This window comes from Drosophila melanogaster, chromosome 2L (genome assembly GCF_000001215.4).
Source record: "Drosophila melanogaster chromosome 2L".
Taxonomy (NCBI): Eukaryota; Metazoa; Arthropoda; class Insecta; order Diptera; family Drosophilidae; genus Drosophila; species Drosophila melanogaster.
The window spans coordinates 6,820,759-6,841,664 of NT_033779.5; the positions used below are offsets into that span (position 1 = coordinate 6,820,759).

At 43.8% G+C, this 20,906-nt stretch overlaps 1 protein-coding gene across 2 annotated transcripts; it reads left to right on the forward strand.

Annotated features, from left to right (window-relative positions):
• Window positions 1-1,175: 1,175 nt before the first annotated feature.
• On the forward strand, window positions 1,176-18,237 carry sens-2 (senseless-2). 2 transcript variants are annotated; one of them, NM_001298763.1, is made up of 5 exons: window positions 1,176-2,301; window positions 10,412-11,213; window positions 11,394-11,795; window positions 12,248-12,429; window positions 17,006-18,237. In NM_001298763.1, the coding sequence occupies exons 1-5, from the start codon at window positions 1,842-1,844 to the stop codon at window positions 17,398-17,400; spliced, it is 2,241 nt and encodes a 746-aa protein (NP_001285692.1). In that variant the 5' UTR covers window positions 1,176-1,841; the 3' UTR covers window positions 17,401-18,237. The 2 variants fall into 2 exon arrangements, with proteins under 2 accessions (NP_001285692.1, NP_723223.1); NM_164716.2 differs by having other exon boundaries at window positions 1,559-2,301.
• Window positions 18,238-20,906: the final 2,669 nt, after the last annotated feature.

Below are 20,906 nucleotides of genomic sequence, written 5' to 3' on the forward strand. Positions count from 1 at the left end.
CAAAATTGTCTAATTTATGGTTCACAGAAAGCTTTGTTCCAAAGTTGTCCCCCCAAAATTAAGAAGCTATTGGGGAACCACCAGCTTCTGCTTTTTTTCAGAATTTTCTGTTGGAATTTCAAACTGAAAATATTCTAATTTCTGCTAAGAAATGCATCTGCTTTAAACTTAAAGACTATCCCTATATTGTGTACTTTTGATTCAACATTTGGTAGATTTGGCTTATATATTCCTTTAAAAAGGTTGGCACAATTAAAAATGTATTGTTTTAATAATAGTTCCCGAAGGAGATCATCTAAATCTTCTCTGTTGTTACTTCTAGTCACGTATCTGCTGAGTAGTATGAAAACCAATTTCCCAGCATAGATAATGAAATTACACACTTGAAGCCATAACTAAATGGCAAACAATAAGAGGTGAAAAGCCCTTTGGCTGAATAAAATCAAACAGCCATGCGAAGTGGCAACCAACTTTGGCCCCCAGGAAATCACTTAGCCACCGTTCGCCGAGGCAGAAAGCATTTGAAGTTAATGGCGCAAAAACCAATCGCAAGTGCCAAGTCAGAGCTGCCAAAGGCAAAGGCGATTGGGGGATAGTCAAGTGCGAGGAATGCGACATTAGTGTTTGCCGAGGTGCCACGAACCACTTGAAATTAAATGGCGCGGCGCACTTCAAACGCCAGAGACAACAGCGATTACCAAATCGATGGCGGTTTGAGCTGATCTACAAAGAAAAGAAAAAGAAGATAGAAAATCGCAGAAAATCCAGAGAGCCCGCCCCCAAAAGCAGAGCAGGTATTACCAAACCAAAGGCCAGCAAACACGCGCCCAGCACACGCACACCACCCAACACCCATCCACTTCGCTAACCAACTCCCACCATCACCCACTTGCCACCATTGTTCGGCGGTGGCATTGATTTGAACGAATCAAAGCGGTATGCGCACTAAAAATACCAACAACAAGCTACCAAAAATCCAGATTAACCATGGCCAGCTGGAAAGGGGGCGTGGCCACGAGAATGGCAAATGGTGGTTGCTGTTCCGATTCCACTTGGACATTATTCCGCCGTTCCAATTGGAACCAGCCGTCGTCTCGCTCGCACTCGCATCGCCGCAACGCAGTGGTGGTGGTGATAGCGTTTCCGCTGAGTGGAAACTCGATTGCCGCTCCGCTCGTCAGTCGCCTGCAGACGCTCGCTGACAGCGGTAAAATCGGAGCAGCAGCAATCCGCATCCGAGCGGGCATTCACATCGAATCGTATATACAACGAGAGCCGTTCTCTCGCTGACGTCGCTGCCAGCGTCGACGTCGCTGCCAAATCTAGGCGAAAATCGCAACACTTGGCATACACAGCATATGGCACTTGGCCGCACTCCGAATCCCTGGCTAAAAGTCAAGTGCAGGAGCAGCAGCAGCCGCAGCAGCAGCAGCAGCGCCAGAAGCAGCAGCAGCTGCGGCGCCAGCAGAGTTTTCCAAGCTCGGCAGCAGAGATTCACTCTCGGTCGGGCGCCGGCGTCAGCGTTCCACGGATCCGTGATTAGGTTTTTACGGTGCTTCAGTCCGCTCGATGACGCCGAAGCCAGCAGTTATGCGCCCAGTAGCAGCAGCATCAGCAGTCAGAGCAGCAGCAGCAGCATTAAAGCCCTAAATCTGTGACACTTCCTTCCGGTAGCCACGTTGCGTATACGCCACCGTAACCGCATTCGCATGCCGTCGCGTAAAAACCAAACAGTTTCAGTGCCAAATCAAAAGAACCAAAGCCAGCTGATAAAAGCCTAAGCTAATCCAAAGATAAACATATAGAAAAAAAAAACTTATTGAATCAGTGATAAAACCGTTATGGACGTGGCCAAAATGCAAGCCACTTCCGGTCAGCATCTGCTGCATCCGGCCGCACCGCCCGCCCACCAACACCACCTGCCCCTCGACTACAGCCTGGGCAACTTTAAGCCAGCCATCGCGTCTGACTTTCCCGGACCCTTCCTCACCAGCCAGCAATCCTCGTCGGCCTCCAATTCCGCCTCCTCCTCCGCCGCCGCCACCGTTCCGCTGCAGGTGCGCGATCTCAGCGCGCTGACGGCCATGGCCACGATACCCTCGCCCACCCAGCTGCTTCACCAGCGCATACAGATGTCCGCGGACGCGGCCTTGGGCCACCACCAGCAGCAGCCGGCACAGAATCCCAATCCCAATCCGAATCACCCGCAGCCACAGATGCCGCCGGCCTCCACGTCGCCGCACGAGTACGCGCCTATGTCCGCCTTCAAAGCGGTGCTGCCCAAGAAGCGAAACTCCGACGGTAAGCCGGAATCACTCACTATATTTGCATGCTCAATCGTAAAAGCTTTGAAAATCCGTCAGCAATTGGGATTTTAGTTCTTGTCACTAAGTGAAATTGAGTTCTGTAAAATTTTGTTAAGTGCATAAATCGTATCAAGTTCATTGTCTCCAAATAATTCACTTTTGAATGTGGTTGATTGCTCATTTTTATATGTGATGATTTATATTTATTGAAATTCAGTGGCAAACCTGTGGCAATTTATTTATACAATCACTATAAATTGTATCAATAATTAATTACTTCGTATTTCAAAAAAAGCCTTCCACATATAAATATAGATGCATATTCCAATTGCATATTATTTATTCCATTTAGAAAGTTATCATTTTGTATTTCTAAAAAATTAAGTAGTCTCGTAAATATTTCAAAATTTTGCTAGAAAAATTCATCAAATATAGATTTTAATATTTAAATAAAATAATTCCTTAAAATTAAATCTGACCAAGTTTCTCAGAGATTTCTGAAGAATTTACTCTATTTAAATATTAGTAAATCAATAGATCGTTAAAAAAAAATGCAGTGAATGATATTCAGCGCATTTCTGAGTATCAACATTTATCAAATTAAATTTTTGTGCAGCCTGCGAACAGATTGGCATAAACCCAATCACACTCCCACCACATTTCATATGCCCCGAGTTAATTAAAAAAAAAAATGAAAACAAAAGGGACTGAAATCAACAACACAGAAACCGAAACAGAAACGGTGAGACTCCAATCCGCGGCGAGTGGCTACAAATCCCCCAAAGGCTGGTCAGCGGGCAATGTAGGAATTTTTAAAAATTTATTTGAATAATGTGTGATTTTAAAATATCACACACTGGCCATGTCCGAGTGAAAGCCCAAAGGCTGCACGGTGTCGGTTTAATTGGAAAAAAGCCCAAGTACGGTGGGAAAGCGTGGAAAGCAAAAATTGTTCGGGGGCAGCAGGAGCTGGCCGGGATATTCATTATTCCGTTTGTGTGTGTGTGTGTGTGTGTGTGTGTGTGAGTGAGCGCGACGCTTAATGGGCAAATCTTCTGTGCGGACATTGGGGCGGAAAAATGGATATCGGGGATTGAAAAATCCATAGCTGGACCACAGATACACAGATACAGATACGGCTGCGAACGGCAAACCATCGAACAAACTTGTAGATACACAGTTCAGTCCAGTCCAGTCCAGATACATCCACACACACAAGTGTGCTTGTGTATCTGTGTGCAGACGGCGTTGTCATCGCCATCGCTGTTGAATTTCAAATATGGGCATTGAATGAATGAATGAGCGTTCGCACGGGATCCACAAGCTTCAGTGTTGTCCGAAATGAACCGAACAATTTGGCTTTAAAAGGACTTTAAGAAATTAAATTCCTTATAAAATGGATTTCAGTATGAACCAATTTTGTTTTAATCTTTCACTAGCTAGATGCAGACAGCTGTGTCTCCTTTTTCCAAACTTTAAGTAGATTCGGACTTTTCCAGCCAAGCTGTCAGCACTGACCGTCATGTGTGTGTGAGTGTATCTCCCCTCTCTCAGTCTATCTTCCCTCCCATATTTCCCCACTCACACACACACACAGATACAGAATCAACACACACAGGGCAGCGACAAGCGGATTTCATTTACCGGCATTACATGTATCCAACGGATATGTTTTTAGCTCTCCACCGCTTCCAGCACAGACATGGATATGCGGAAAAGCAGACACACACACCAGACACACACACACACAGACGCACGCAAACACACACTCGCACACTGAATTTTCAATTCCGTTTGCCGCGACAAGCACCCCGACTTCCCCCCCCCCCTCTTTTCCAACCTTATTCTTTCTCTAGAGAAAATGAATTTCGCTTTGTTTGTTGGAATATTTTCTCGGTTTTTGGTGGGACAATATATATTGGTTGATGTGGCGAAAGTTCGCAGGGCTCTTTGGTGACTGATTGGCCCCTCCTGTTGAAGGACGTAAACTTTGTGAAAATCTGTATGGCACTGCAGTTTAAGCCTTTGAATTTAATGGATTAAAAGGAGATGATATTGTATCCTGAAAGTAGGCATCAGTTATTGCAATGTTATGTGGAATCTTAGAATTTCTTGCTCCTTCTCTGTGCAGCATTTTAAAGTCAGTAATTAATAGCTTAACCTCGTATAGAATAGAGTAGCTTGCTGTGTACCACTTATCTTTTCAACCATTGAGACACAACCTTGCCCCGAAAGGTCAGTCTGAAATATTGTCTCGATTTCCCATTAGCCAACCAACCACACACCCACGAGTGGATGATCTTAATTTTTGTCATTTGCCACCGCCGTATGACTCAATTAATGATGCCTGCGACTCTAATGCGTCGACTGAAATAAAATAGAACTTTGACACCGGCACTTGTGAGTCACGAATTAAGTTAAATTATGAAAATTGCTCGTACCCAGACTAAAAAGCCGACTAATAGTCAAAGGGATCATGGGTTAAATGGCAGCCAGTACTCAAATTACTTGAGCGCAGATCTCAGAGCAGCATTGATTCATTCCCAACGACGACGACCAATTGTCCGCCGCCCCCCCAAATGAGCATAGAATTTTTGATTTATTTGCAGCGACTATCGGGCTTCTTATATTATATATGACTCCGCGTACAAGCCGATATAAATTTAATAATGTTAAGCCGTTTTCAATCACACCAAACGATTGAACAATTAAAAAGGCAATTGGCATATCACATGGAATAAATAAAACTCCAACAATCGCTATGAGTTCGGCTTATCTGCAAGAAATATTGAAAAACTTGTAACTATAAATAACTACACTATTATATTATAACTATAACTATAAATTAAATGGTGTGAGCATTGTGAAAGTGGCTAAAATGCTAGAATAGAGTAACATTGGTAGTATTTCTTACAAAAAAAGGGAAAATATCTATTTGAAGATATATGTGGCGAAGTTGTGAAAGGTTGCTCTAAGGTTTTGGGGAGTAAAACTCGCTATAGCACATACTTTCCTAATAATTTTCAGTGCATTCACAATTCGATTTCACACATCCCTCTCACGAGTTCAATCGCAAAGTACTGTATTGATCAATAACAAATTGTCGCAACGAAAATCAGAGCAATATTTATGAAATGTTTACGACACACGTCGTAATCATTGGCAACTCATCGCCTGTCATATATACATCAACTTCTCACAAGTAGACGAAAATTGGGCATTGTAAATCTATAAAGATATCCAAAAACCAAATCAGCCAATCGGCCAAATAAAGAAACGCCAAATCCACACATCGAGTATCTGCAAGATACAAAATAGACAGCTCGATGGGTGAGGTATAGCTAACTACCTACACACACAACGCACACGCGTTATGATTTACGATCCGAGGTAAATACATAACGACATCTAAACATGTCAGTATCCTCTGTGGCCAGTTGTAAAATCGAAAGAGTAAAAGTATCATAAAATAAGCGAGCGACCGACCGATAAGTAAACAAGAGCCAACCGCAGACGCAGTTCGTGCAACATTAAGAAAGTATGTACATACTACCAGGGTTCAGTTCCCTTCCTCGATTTGTGTCCGACTTTTTTTTTTTTGTTTTGTTGCTACGTTATTTATGCCCTCGATTCCCGTCCAGTTCGGTTTATCATCCCAACGACCGAGTGTTTGACAAAGAAAAATCAATTTCCAGCGCGCTGGAGAAGGAGCTCAAACGCAGCCCAACCCTATCCCATTTGGCATTCGGCATTTGGCATTTGTCACGTCCGATGTTTGAATATTGAAATTATATGTAGGGGCCCCGATCGATTCACATCGCTGATAGTATGAAGAACTGCGATTTTCGATACTGAATTTGTACCATCATAAAAGCTACCAGAGTAGATATCGGCTTATAATAACAATAAAGCGCTCCGCAGACTGCAATAATGATATCACCCACATTTGTACTCCGGACAATGGGCGTCACATGAACCTTTGGACGCAGAAATCACACCGACTCATCGACTCGATCACAGTCTAATTTTAAAAACAGTTTAGGCATCTAGAAATTGTAGTGACTACACCTAAGTAATGGGTTCTTTAGGTTTTCCTTAAAAACTGCTGGATGAAAAGTGAAAACCGTCGGCTGGCCGGGACAAGCAATTAAATGAAATTTATCAGCGAAAGGAAAAAGGTAAAAAATTGTAGTCTAAAGTTTAGATAGCCTCCTGATTTATTGCCCAGCGATAAGCAGCTGGGAAAAGGGTGCAATATACGGAGCAGGGGTTTGGGGCACAGCCATTCTGTTTTGGTGGGGGGGGAGTAGCAGGCATGTGGGGTGAACACCTCTGATTGATTTGCAGTGTAAAAATAAATAATATAATTGCAATTGGCGACATTCGCGTAGGGGCTTCAAAGCAACGCTGCCGACGGAGCGACAGACCAATACAGCTGATAGCTGATGGCCGATGGCTGATGGCTGATAACTGGTATACACACATTTGGCCAACTGTTGAGTGTTTGGATACGCAATCCCCATCTAATGCCACTCAACGAGTGGAGCTTATGCGGACTAAAGAGCTCTGAGAGGTCTGCTCTCCCACCAACTGATATGCTATCGCTGGGGTGGGCGATCCAAATCCAAATCGGAAACCCAATCGGAATCCAAATCGAAATCCCAATCGGAATCCCAATCGAAATCCAAATGGAAATCCAAATCGAAATCCGAACAACCCAAGTCGAAATCGAAATCTCAACTCAATCCGTAAATCATGCACACACATTCGCCAGGCATGCCAGCGAACAGACCAAATCATGGCCTAATCTATCTAACCGTTCACAGTTTATGGCCCTCTTCTGGCCATATCGCCGTGGCTCTTTATTATTTATACTGTGCTGTTTTTATTTTTCGCCATTTCCACTTTCATATTTGCCGAAAGCGGAATTTGTTTTTTATAATATTACGACCGGCCAGACCCCCGACTACTGTTGTCCAGTACTCCGCCCTCGATTTAATCGAATCGATACCTGCGAAATATAAAACACTTGGACTCCACTCCGGCGCCCGAACCAACTGATTTTGTGGCCACAAGAGGTGTTATAAATTACGGCCAAAATGAGAATATGTTTGAAAGCCAAATTAGCGGCACATGCCCTGAATTTTAATACAAAATCTATATGTCAAAATCCATAGAAAGTCTCACTGATTAGGAGGTAGTGTAATCAACGTTTTTGGTTTTCGTAGGACTCAAGATTTGCATAAGCCAAATCCTGACGTCCTATAATTACATAAATGATGATGTTTCTTAATTAAAATTATATGCGTAGAATTGCTCGCTTAACATAAAGAACCAAGTATTTCCAAAATGTTTACTAAACAATTTTTATAACAATCCACACCCCCCCCCCCTCAAATTTCGGTAGTTCGCGAGTAATTATAATTGAAATTCCAGAAATTAACACCTCCGGTAGGAGCACCAGCTGCCCTCCGGCAAAGCGTAAACCCAAACCAAATTGTAATGGCTGCAAATCGCCCCAAAACAATAATCATCCGTGTGGGCGGGGTAGACAGTAAACAGGGCGCAGGATAACAATGATTTCAATTACCATGCAGTGTCGAATAATTATTTTACCTTCGTCCTTTTTATGCGAACAAGTGCGTGGAGTGCGTGAATATTGCTCCCGGGCGGATAAAAACAGATGAACGTCAGAGGCCGAAGGGCTGCATGATATTGGGTGTTAGGGGGTTGGGTGTTCCGTGTATCCTGGGTGTCCTGGTTGTTTGGGGTGGACGAGGGCTATGTCTATGTCTAATGTGCACAAATTTATGACTTTGCTGCCGACCGTCGAGGGGTCGTTGATGCCACTTTGCCAGCCTCCAGCAGCCGAAGGACACACCAGGACTCGCCAGGACTCGAGGAGGAATCGCCACCCTGGAGCGACATCGGGCACATGCTTAAGCTCATTATTATCGTTTAAACAAGTCGCTCTACGTGCGCCACCAGGAGCCACTTGTCGTGGCTCTCCTTATCCTGGTTGTAATACTGGTCCTTGGGGTTGCTTTTGGCCCACTAGTCAGCAGCGAACGTTAAACGCTTCCAATTTTATTTTCCATATATATTATTGTGTGGGCCTGAACTGCCATCGCCCCCTTTTCCCCTGCCATTCGATTCGAATTGGGTTTTTGGCTGGTGGCAAGGCTCTCGGGACGATTGCGTACATAATTAGAAGGGAAGGGTTGGCCCGGGACACATTTGCCATAATGTCAATGATTAAAATTTAGATTTTTGGCGGGAAGGGTGGTATGAAAAATGGCCAGGCATAAGTATACATTTAGCTATTATGAGCAGATTCCAGTTTCTATGTAATTGAAATCTCCCCTAATAATTGTTAGTGAATTAAGTCCAAGCCGATGTAGTGATGATCAAACGAATCTTGGCCAGGTACTGGATTATGGGCCATTTTCCATATTCAAAAGCACTTAGGAGCAAAAACCAAAATCCCAAGACCCAAGTTCGAACAAAAATAACAACGGCGAGAATTGCCGCAACAACAGCAGCAGCAGCAGCAGGGCAATAAAAACACTTGACACTCTGGCAGGAAAAGCAAAGAAGCGAAGCAGCAGGCCGAGCCACCCCCCATTTGTATCTGAGTATCTGATGGATGCGTGTGTACTGCGTACGAATTTCCCTGGCTGCGTTTAGTGCGTGGGTTTTGTTTATATTTGCTTGGCTTTGCGTTTTGCCGCCTCACTGACTCCGGACTATGGCCCGGAATCAAAGTCCCGCCCACGCAATTTTCCGCCTACCACCCCCCCCCCCCCCATCCCGCCGCCTCCTCGGCAGTTACTTTTATCTGCGTGGCGAATTAGAATGTTGTCAAATTGTTATTCTTTTGTAGCGATGCGGATTCATTCATTCATTCGATTCGCCTCAGGCCCGTCGCGGTTTTCACTTGCCTGGCACACGGCATATACACGAATCCGGCATATGGAGTGAGCTATGTGTACCATTACCCCTTTTGCTCCCCTGCTGCAATCCCTGCCTTTTGCGCCTGCGTCAATTTGCACACGCGAAATGTCGCCGGAGTTACCATTTCCCAGTTCCCAGTCCAACGATACTCATTCCGACTCCGAATCCGAGCGAATCCCATTTCCCCGGCCCGCTGTGTGTTTTCTGTTTTGTCATGCTCCATTTAGCCGAGTGTGGACCGAACAGATGTTCTATTTAAACGCACATTATTATTATTTCATTTCGACAGGCGATAGACTCCGAGGATGTGTATTTTGGGCTGTGCACCAGGCAAAAGTTATGATTTCCATTTCCATAGTATTGACTGCTGAGGAATCGAGACTATAAGGCAATCGTTCCAATATACATTCTTTTATTTAGATGGGGATATTTAAAATATAGTATTCGTGAAATATTAACTGATATTAATAAACATCCGTAACTTTGAAGTCGAAAATGAAATTCGATTATTAATTATATGAAGTGTAGGCTTTAAGAAATAACAATTCTAAATTTCAAAAATATTTAGGTAAAAGCCCGCTTGATTACAGTTAAATATAATGTTTTTAATAGCCTCACAAGAACTTGATTGCGAAACCTTTGTCGGGTGGCTGCTCCTGTCCAGGGGCGTGCCGAGTTCAACCCTGAGCGCCGGCGCCGCATCCGCACACACGGATTTGTATCTGTGTCCGTGGCCATCATCGCTGGCCAAGGATTTCGGGGTGACGACGCCGCATGATGACGCGCTGATGTCAAATGCGGAAAGCGGTTCGTGAGAGGGGAAGGATTCGTTGATTAGGGTGAATTAATGGTCATGTAAGGTGGATTAGGCGATTGAATACGAAAATAATTACATTTGAAATTCGATACGCTGCCAACTGGCACACATACGAGAAAACTCTGGTCTATGAGGCTGCACAGGTGGATTCCCTTTCCAGTTTTTTTTTTTTTGCCAGTGAGTGATTGATGATATGGCAAACGATTTGCTCTGATTTCACTAAGCGATCTTGTGTCAAATGAAGAGGGCTAGTCTATATATACATATATATATATAGTGCTAAGAATATTCGACTTTATAACGTATTATAATAAATTTAAATGTTATATTACAGATGCCTCGCTAGCATTTAGCATAAGCAGACTGGTCAAGACTGAACAACTAACGGCGATGGCGGCGGCCGTTGGCCTTAAGCCGCCGACTCCTCTGGAGGACAACAACAACTCAATCTCGATGCTGAGCAAAAATCAGCAGATGCACCAGCAGCACCACCAACAGTCGCATCTTGCCCAGCGCCCCAAGCCAGCCTTTATCAGCGCCAGCGAAAAGCTGCGCCGCCAATCGCGATCCCGCTCCAGGTCGAGATCCCGCAGTCCCTGCTCATCGCAAATCGACATGGAGGATGCGGATTCGAACCACTCGCACCGTTCTCTGCACTCACGCTCGAGATCGCGATCACGTTCCCGCTCCCATTCCCGCTCCCGCTCGCACTCGAGCAGCTCATCCGTGGAACTGGAGGTGGACTCGCCGCCCGGCAGTCCGCGCATCAGCTCGCCCAGCGGCGCCTCAGCCTCCGCCTCCGAGCTCCTAATCACCGCCAATGGTGGCGGTCGTAGCATAGGATCCAAGAAGTCGGATCTCTTCTCCGTTTCCGCGCTGCTGCGGCGAGACGAACCGCCTCCACAGCGACGGACGCCACGCAGTCCGCCACTGGGTCATCTGACATCCAGCGGTCTGGCCATGCCATTCAATCCGCTGGAGGCGATGCGCCAGGGTTATCCGCCCAACTACGATGCGGCCATGTTCCAGCGACCGCTCTTCTCGCCCGCCCTGCCCTTCTTCGCCGCCGTCGCCTTCCACCAAGGACAGCAGCAGCAGCAGCAACAGCAACAACAGCAATCCGGATTGGCAGCAGGGTAAGTTAACTAAATAATGCTATTAAATATATAGTTCTGATACTAAAGGGCTAGAAATAAACCCATTTTTAAACAGAAATTCATTCAATTCATTAAATTAGCTTCATTTCCCACCTTCATGGCCATGCCAACTCGGTACCCATTTTAATTAACTCGCCTCAATTAAATGTGTTTCCGCAGCTACCATCCGGATTCGCAGGAAAATCTCTTCCGTCTGCGCAGTCTGATGGTGCCGCTCCAATCCGCCGGACAGAACAATTCCTCGGCAGCAGCGGCGGCGGCAGCAGCTGCGGCGGCTGCCGTCGGCGTGGGCGTTGGCGTCGGTGTGGGCGTGCCACCCAATGGCGGTCATCTGGGCCTGCCCCACTCGCCACACCTGCACCACTTCCATCACATGGCCGCCAAGTGGCCGGGCCTGCACCAATTCAGCGACCTGTACTCGTGCATGAAGTGCGAGAAGATGTTCTCCACGCCACACGGCCTCGAGGTCCACTCCCGCCGGACGCACCACGGCAAGAAGCCCTACGCCTGCGAGCTCTGCAACAAGACCTTCGGGCACGAGGTCAGCCTCAGCCAGCACAGGTATGTGTGGCATGCCACCGCAGGGGGAGCGGGGTATCGGGATCTGTGGGGGCCACTGCAAAACAACACTCAGAAAAATTGGTTAATTGAATTTTTGATTTGTGTTTATATTTTTGTATATAATAAGATCAGATAGTTTGAAGTTTTTTTAAAGATCTTTTAAAACTATTTAAATTGAAATTACTTTTGCAATAGCAAATTCGTTTATTTAATTAACTTTAAACCAGTGTGTTTAACTATTTTTCCGAGTGTAACGAGTGGTCTTCCTGCCTGGGACACTTTGCATTACTTAATTTAGCCAAAATGGCTGGATTTCAGCCTGACCAAATGTTTGCCTTTGTGGCTGTAGTTAAAACACGTCCACTTCCGCCTTTGGGGACTTACCGGACCTTAATTACGGCCAACGCTCGTAATACCCCAAAACCAAAACCCATCCCTTCTCATCATTTCAGGGCGGTGCACAACGTGGAGAAAGTGTTCGAGTGCAAGCAGTGCGGCAAGCGCTTCAAGCGCTCCAGCACCCTGTCCACCCACCTGCTCATCCACAGCGACACGCGGCCTTATCCCTGCAACTACTGCGGCAAGCGGTTCCACCAGAAGAGCGACATGAAGAAGCACACCTACATCCACACAGGTAAGCAGTTCGGTTGTGCATATATACATATAAGAAGGGTTCTCCATACGATTTAATATAGCTTTAAAAGGGAAAGAGATAACTTCTTTTTTCTTACTTATTTTACTTCATCTACTTAAATCGAACAATACCACGAATCACAGACTTTTTCCGTTTATTTATGCAAAATTCGAGCCCCAAACAAGCGTATCTTTAAAGATACAAAACACAAGCGCAGTTGGATGTGGGGTATTCCATGGATGGGTACCTTTGGGGGGGGGGGGTGAAGGAAGCGTCGCCATTAAAGCGCCGAGCGAACCACCCCAAAAGCCGCAGTCGCCAGTTGCAATTACAGTTGCCATCGGCAGAAGCAGATATAGCGAAAATCTGGGGGGTTGGTTTTGCGAAAACAAGTGGTGGGGCGAAAGGAGGGGTTCGAAAAAAAATGGAGCAGACAACAGCTGAAAGAGCGCCCAGTTAGCTCTCCGGAAATCGAAATCGCAGGGGAGAGAGTAAGCGAGAGAGAGTGGTGCTGATAAGAATCTGAATCCGAAAGAATCTATATACTGGAAGGCCAGCACACAGATACTTCAGCCAGCACTCAAACACAGACGCACACGGGGACAGAAGAGCGAGTGAGACAGCGTGTGTGAGAGAGAGGCGGGCTGAGAAATCACAGCCGACCAATGAAAAATTTAGTCAAGAGATTTTGATTTTCTGTTTTATACGCGCGCACTCACACGAATAACAAATACGAGACGCACACATCGAAACAGTGTGCAGTGGTGTATAGGTGCACACACACCCCCGGAAAGCCGAAAACGGAACGGAACTGAAACGCCATTGCGAAACGTGGCGATTGGAACTGTAAGCGGGGGCAGGGAAAAGACCGTTGGGTGGGGCAGCGCCGCACACTAGCATCGATTTCAAGTTACCCACGGCCACGTGAAAATTTCGAATCTCAAATGTGATTTGTTCTAGTTTAAAAGCACGCAGTAAATCTTGCAATCCTTTGAAGAGAATAGAACGTTGATATAACTGCTGAATGTACGATTGTTTCTGCTCGACAAGTTATAAGCTTAAAAACTATTACAAAATAGTAGCATTAATCAAAAGTAAGTTTGCTTGTTATCGATGATAGATAATGTAACAAATAAGGCAAAGAAGTAGTAAATGTGTATATATTTTTCCATTTATTTGCACAGTAAATCAATGCCATTACGTTTAAATTCATTTGCAAGAATCAGGCTTTTATTAGCGCATAAGATTCCATTATATATATTGCATAAGCACACTGGATCATTAAGCATAAAAAGCGAGATTCCGATTCGGTTGGAAATCAGTTTACAAATGGCAAGGATAATAACCTCTAATAAGCAGACTTTCCTCGCTGATGCGTCTGGTGAAATCAGTGAAAGAGAAATCAGCACCCCTACAAGGCCCCGCAGACATACAAAAAGAGAAAGAGAAATATTCCAGACATTTTTATCGTTTGCCGTCTTCGATTTAGGACGTGTGCCACCCACTCGAACTCCCCCAAAATGCTCCACTTTCAGTAGCCAACGGCACATGTGGCCAAGTTGGCCCCAACATTTCAAGAAGATTTTCCATCCAAGCGCTTTGGTTTTTCCTGAGTTCCGCTCCGTTCGCTTTGCTTTCCTTACGACTTATCCTTAATTTTCTTCCCTGTGTCGGGGCGTGTTTCCATCGCAGACAGCAGATTTTTCCTTCTTTCATCTGATGTGATTTTTCGGAGCAATTTTCTCGCTTTTTCCCGTTCCGTTTCTTTTTCGCATTTTCGTATTTACTTTTTGGCGAAATGTTTTATATGCTTAGTCCGTGCTTCGACCGAATTTCCCTTTTTTTTTTTTGTGTTTCGCTTTTATTTCCATGCCTCAGATTTTTGTTTTCGTCAATTTATGCGCTATAAAAGGACTGAGGGGAAAAAAGCTTTTCAGGATTATTTTATTTATTCACGACTTTTGTTTTTCATTCCAAAGTTCATTTTTAGTGTGTCTAAGGGGCTAAAGGTGAAAAATCGATTATTTAAGCTGAATGCTTTTAAAGAATGTTAAAATTCAGGTAAATTTAAAATCTATCATTTCATAGAGGTTAGAAATGCTAACGAATTAGATACTAAAGTATTAAATCATTACACACACGTTTTGACCTTCTTGAACCCTTTGTTACTTCGTTTCAAATCATTTCCCAAATCAAACCAAAGCAATCTTCCCTCTGTTTTTCCGCCGCTCCACAGGGCGTATGCGTGATTTGATTCCCACCGCTTAACGAAAATGGCCAAGCCACCAAATATGTTGAGAACGTGCTGAATTAGACAGCATTCAAGTTCAGAGTACAGCGACGGGGGTTAACTAAAGCTTAAAATATTAGAAGACTAAAAGGAAAGCCATTCGGAAGGCGCAGGCAAGACTTAAAAGTATTTCCGCAATGTGCTGCAATAAAAATCGTTGAAAAAGCAAGCAAAAAAGGCATTGCACTGATACATAATTTGTTCGTATACCGGAATATAACCTCCACACTTTTCCTTCTAATTTACCGACGGCCGACGGGATTTTTCTATTTCCTCAGTTTCCTCCACTTTTCTTTTTTTGTTTTTGGGTCTCGTTAGAGCTCGTGGGTCGTTTTGGCCGTGATAAATAATAAAAGCTGCTCTATAATCTCTGCGACTACGTGACGTTATTTGTGCCGATAGTGCACGAACGTGCCCCGAGCCACGGACCCCCAGAGAAGACATCCTCCAGATTCTGCATCCAGCACCAGGCATGCTCGGTGAGGCCAACTGAGAGCCGGATCCGGACTGACTGCTCAATTTTACTGTTGCTCGTCCTTCCATCCAGCCACCAGCCACCACCCACCCAACTTGGCCACCCAGTCGCCCACTTAACCATGCTGGTGCTCAAGGAAAAGAAATCCTCATGCCCCGGGAACTGAAAGTTGAATCAGAGCACATCCCTACGGTCGAATGTTTCACAATCACGTCGCTGCAATTCCATTATATACAACGAAGCTGTCTTCCGTTTCGTTTCGCCGGATTCACAGCCCTTCTCTTTCGCTCAGCGCCTCGCCCTCTCTTTCACTCCATCGCTATGTACCCGTATCTCTGTTTGTTTTATATACACTTTCCCCAATTCTCGGTAGGGAGCTACAGAGTCAGGTCCTCTGAAGTTAGCATGTTGTCGTCGTTATTTTGTTGCCGTCCCCCCAATCTCATACTATATATATATCTGTTTGTGTGTGTCTATGTGTGGGAGTGTAAGTGTATGAGTGTAGTACATAAAATGTAGCCCAACAAGTCTGTGCCACTATCTCCATACAACAAGAGGGCTATAGATAAGGGGCAACTATACGGAAATCTACTCGTATATGCGATTCTAGCATTGTTGGCAGCAGAAAAACGTGGAACGTGAAACTAAATATAATCAAAGTTTTTGTTTTAACTAACATAGAGGAAAAAGATACGACATTCTAATGCTATTTCTAATTAAAATCGCTTCGAATTCGAGGAGAGAGAACATGGGCAGGATTTTATAGTCTTAAAAATTAAATTATAAGACTTCTATGTATTGTACAAACATATTAATCACCGACATCTGCACTCTAAATAAGTTCCCCCAACTGGCGACTTAATGACGTCTGCCTGTAAGCTTTCAAAATCAAATTGATATTTTCTTCATTTTCATCTGCCATTTCTGAGATTTCATTATGTTCAGCGAAATTTTCATGACATTTCCGGCTCCAGAAAAAGCGTTTATTTCGAAAGCAGCTTTCCACCCAAATCTCTAATGAAAAATTCAACAGCACGAAAATGAGCAATAAATGGCGAATAAAGCGCGAAACTGGGGGAAGCCCTTAAAAGGAAAAAAAAAGAACCCCACAAAATTACTTTAAAAATGTGTTATCAAGGAAAAAGTGCGACTTTAAATGCGGCGCCAACCGCAGAGCATCACACTGATGAACCAAAAAGTTTAAATTTAAAAACTCCAGCACTCCTGTTCCCCAGTCGAGAATGGAAATCGGTGGGGTGGGGGTTGTGGCTCCAGCCTGCGGTCTGCAGAGATGACTTACATGGTGTCTTGGTGTCCAAGTTGGGGGGAGAGTGCTTCTGTCTGGCGACGATTCGCATTTTTTTGGGGGGTTGACGCTCGAGATGCGATATGTGTGCACCAAGGGGAGGAATTGGAACAGGTTGGCTTCCATGAGCACAGAAATGTCTAAAATGGCGCACACTGGTTGAAAACTCAGGCAAAGAGCAGTAAGAAACAACTCGACTTAGGTGATACCCTTTAGACTGAAAGATTGTACTTAGTACACTACTCATTTCATATCCAAATCAGTTTTATTTAATAGGGGATTTAATAAAGATTTACTAAGCAGAGATACAAATTCGATATGCTTTCTATTTTATTTTTAAAGGTTCTTCTCATATGTATTTTAACATGTTCAATACTACCTTTTTCTGCTTAGATTGATTATTTTTCCTAGTTATTATGCTATGCACCTGAACGGGAACCGAATGAGTTCCAATTTGGCCACTGATTAAGCCCTACTAACGTATTGTATCCTTCCACTCTTGCAGGCGAGAAACCGCACAAGTGCCAGGTGTGCGGAAAGGCCTTCAGCCAGAGCTCCAACCTGATCACGCATTCCCGCAAGCACACCGGCTACAAGCCCTTCTCCTGCAAGCTCTGCCACAAGGCCTTCCAGCGGAAGGTGGACCTGCGCCGGCACAAGGAGACCCAGCACACGGATCTGCGTGTCCACCTGGGCAAGGTGGACTTCATGTCGGCGGCGGCGGCAGCGGCAGCCTCTGCGGAACTGAGTGCAGCAGCAGCGGCGGCGGCGGCGGCGGGGGGTTCCGTTCCGGGCGGAGGACCACCGGGCAGCCAGGGAGCCAATGCGGTTGGCTCCGCTCCAAATGGGGCTCCACCGATGGGGGGACTCAACTGCCAGAAGGTATCGCTGCTGGCATAACCAAGCGGAGTGGCAAACCAAAATCCAAATCCAAATCAACCGCAACCATTGTGCAATAGACGGAAGTGAAAGGCTTCGCTGGGCATTTTCTCAACCGCTTGAAACCGAACTCCAAAGAGAACAGATTAAAACAATTTAAATAATTTTAAGCCAGTCAGTTAAAGAACTATTTCCAATGTTGCCAAAAACTAAAAATAGCAAAGAGTTCACAAAATCGAAACCAATTAAAGCCAGCACCATAGTCAGTCTCAAGTTATCATTAAAGCGTAATCACATTGCCATCTTACGAACATACCAAAGTAATCCAGAGCAAAGGAGTTTCCATGTTTTCACCTATGTATGTCAGTTTGTATTGCTGTGACCCGGGCGGAGGTCAGTTAAAAAATCAAAATCAAGTTAAGAATTTCCATCGATATGAACTGTGCTGCGTGTCGTCCTTTTGTGAAATGTAATAAAACCAAATCCAAACGGAAGAAATCCAATGAATGAATATGAAAATAAAAGAATTAGAACGCGCGAGGGCAAAACTAAAATGTTCCAAGTTTTCGCTTCTAGATAGTTGTGAAATTTTAACTAAATCGCTGTATTATGCAAACTATTTTGATATTATATCATTCCAATGAATTTAGTCTAATTAATAAATTTTTTAACTTATTTATACATATTATGTGTATGTATGTAAAAACCGCTAAACAAATATATATATATATATATATATTTTCATTTTAATGTTCAACAAACTAATGTATGTAATATTAAAACAACAATTATGAAGACAAACATTAATCTACATTCTAAGTATTTTTATGTTTTCAAAATAAATTGAATTTATTAAGCAAATGTGAAAGATGATTTTTTATTGATTGGATTGCATTCAGTGTGTATTCATACCATTATTATAATTTGAAAACCAAAAGGCACACATCGCATAAAGTGTCAATAGGAAGTTGGCCAACCTCTTTGCGAATTCACAACAAAATTGAAAAGGGAATCGCTTCGAGGACATTTCAATAACCCTGAACGTCAACACGAAAGCAGAAAGATTAAAAAATCATACGTTCTTGCATGCGAATTATAAACAAGGATATTCAAACTCGTCTGAGTAACTCATGAGTGGGTGAAGCCCACTTCAACCTGTTTTCTATTCCCCAGCGTGTCCAGCCGCAGCTATCAAATATCACGTACGAGACAAGGGTAAGCCATCAAACCACCTACCCCACATTTTCCATTTTCCAGCTAGCTTCAGATACAGATACAGGTCCATTTTCCATCTTCATCTTGGCGCTGTGTCTCTACGTAATTTGACAATAAAAAATATATATATATATATAAATTGCAAACGGTGAGCATACGCTCATGTTTGCCCCAACTCCGTGGATTGGACTATTCCCAAGTCTGCAATTTGCACAGCGGCAAATTGTCTACTTTGCAAATGGAGTTCAGCTGTAGCCAAACCAATTTCATCAATAAAAAATATTTCTGTCTGCCTCGAATAAAACGGTGAGTTACATTTTCCATACTCTGGCTTTTTTTGCATATGACAATTTATAAAAAATAAAAAGGTTGGCTACGTGGAAATCGCTTTGTTTGCGATAGCCACGAAATAGAAAATGAAATTGTTCTGGAAAAATGAAGAGACTATTACAAAATAAATGGATGGACTTACTCCTTGCACAAATGTATTTTTATTTCAAAATACATAAACAAACAGTTCCCACGATATTTTTAGTACATAAGTGATTAGGTTGTCAGTGATTATGAATATTCATATAAAAATTAATAAAAGCCTGCCACATAGGAACAAATTTGTAGGGAGTCTTGTGTTAATTTATGCAATGATCGATAACATCCTGCGATTTAATCAACAAACGTTTATGCCGCCCGCAACAAAAGCAAAGCCCCAAGATCAAACGACCCATCGAAAGTTGTTGGTGATCGTAAAACACATTGATCAATCAATCTTAAACGATCTGAAAAAGTCACAAAATCAGCAACTTCCGTCCAAGAAGCACGAGTTGAGCGAATGGTATCGAATAGTACGAAGCTGATCTTTACATTATTGATTGAACGAGCATTTTTACGATTGCATAAAAACAAAAAGCAAAAATTATGAACTCACAATGCGGGTTCTTTGAACGAATTAAACGCAATTAGCCGAAGGTACTGCCAGCTTATAATAAACGAAAAATCGGTTCCGACAGGATCAGAAATGGTTTTGTGAATTTTTTTTTTTATTAAAGTCACTCCTCAACATCTGCGTGGCATTGAATTCACTGGAGGCGATCTTAATGCGAATTTATTGCCGCCATCATTATGGCTTCGAGACATGAAAATCATTTGGGGCGATGACTAAAGACTTTTCAACAACTTTGCACCCCTTTCGTGTATCTTCGAACTCGATTATTATGCCGGTCGTCTTCGTTGCGGATGAGCAGCAACTCGAACATCGGATAAGACAATGGATCTTAATTGGGGTTTATTTCTGGAAAAAGCGTTATTAAATTACTGAAAATGGTCGCTCAAGGTGGGAATAAAATTCTTCGACGAGCATTAAAAGCAATGAAGGCAGAATACATACATCTGAAACTTTTCAGTATAATCCCACATTATATATCAAGCATATATATTCTGATTATCAAGTGTCGCCACCATCATCACTTATTGCATGAAATCAAAATATATTTAATGTGAGTGTTCAAGTCCCCACTTGAAGTCCCCACCTCATTGAATTGACCTCCCATCGAAGTGCCCCTGAAAATCCATTTCATTTAATACCCCCAACTGCCTCAGCTGGTCAATTCGATGGCAAAACACATGCCCACCCCACGGACGTGGACACTTAATGGGAATTGCATTTTTATTGCACAAACAGACGACGAAATGTTTATTAATGGCCCAAACACACAGGGCCAACCGACTCATCGGCAAATGCAGTTAAATTGATTCCGCCTCCGATGTCCGTAACTGCAGCTCTAACTAAGTGTAACACTATAACTGCAAATGTTGTTACAACGCCCGCCTGCGACGAGCACCTGCTGACAATTTCAAGTGCAGGCCGGGCAAAAGAGCAACAACACGCACAACTGGAGTGATTTTCCGGTGTCTCATTCTCAGTGCTCAATCCCTGTGTCCTGAATCCAGTACACTGTATCCTATATCCTGCAGTCTGCATCACACGAATCCTCCCCCTTGATGCCGGCAGGCGCGGAAACCGCAATTGTAATTCACGGATGCGCAACATCGGGCAGCTTCCCAAACTAATCGCTAGCTCAGCAGGATCGTGGGGTGGCTGATTGGCCTGGTGGTTGCTCATATGCACTGCGAGAAATGGGCAATGCGAAATATAGAAGCATGAATTAACATTACTTTGGTAACATACATTACATTATTGTATCTTAAGATACATTCACAAAGGAGGAGATAAATATTAAAAATTTGCTCACTACTTTCCGTTTCTCTCAGTGCACAGCCCCTGCATGCGCCGCTTGTTGCCAATTGAATATCTC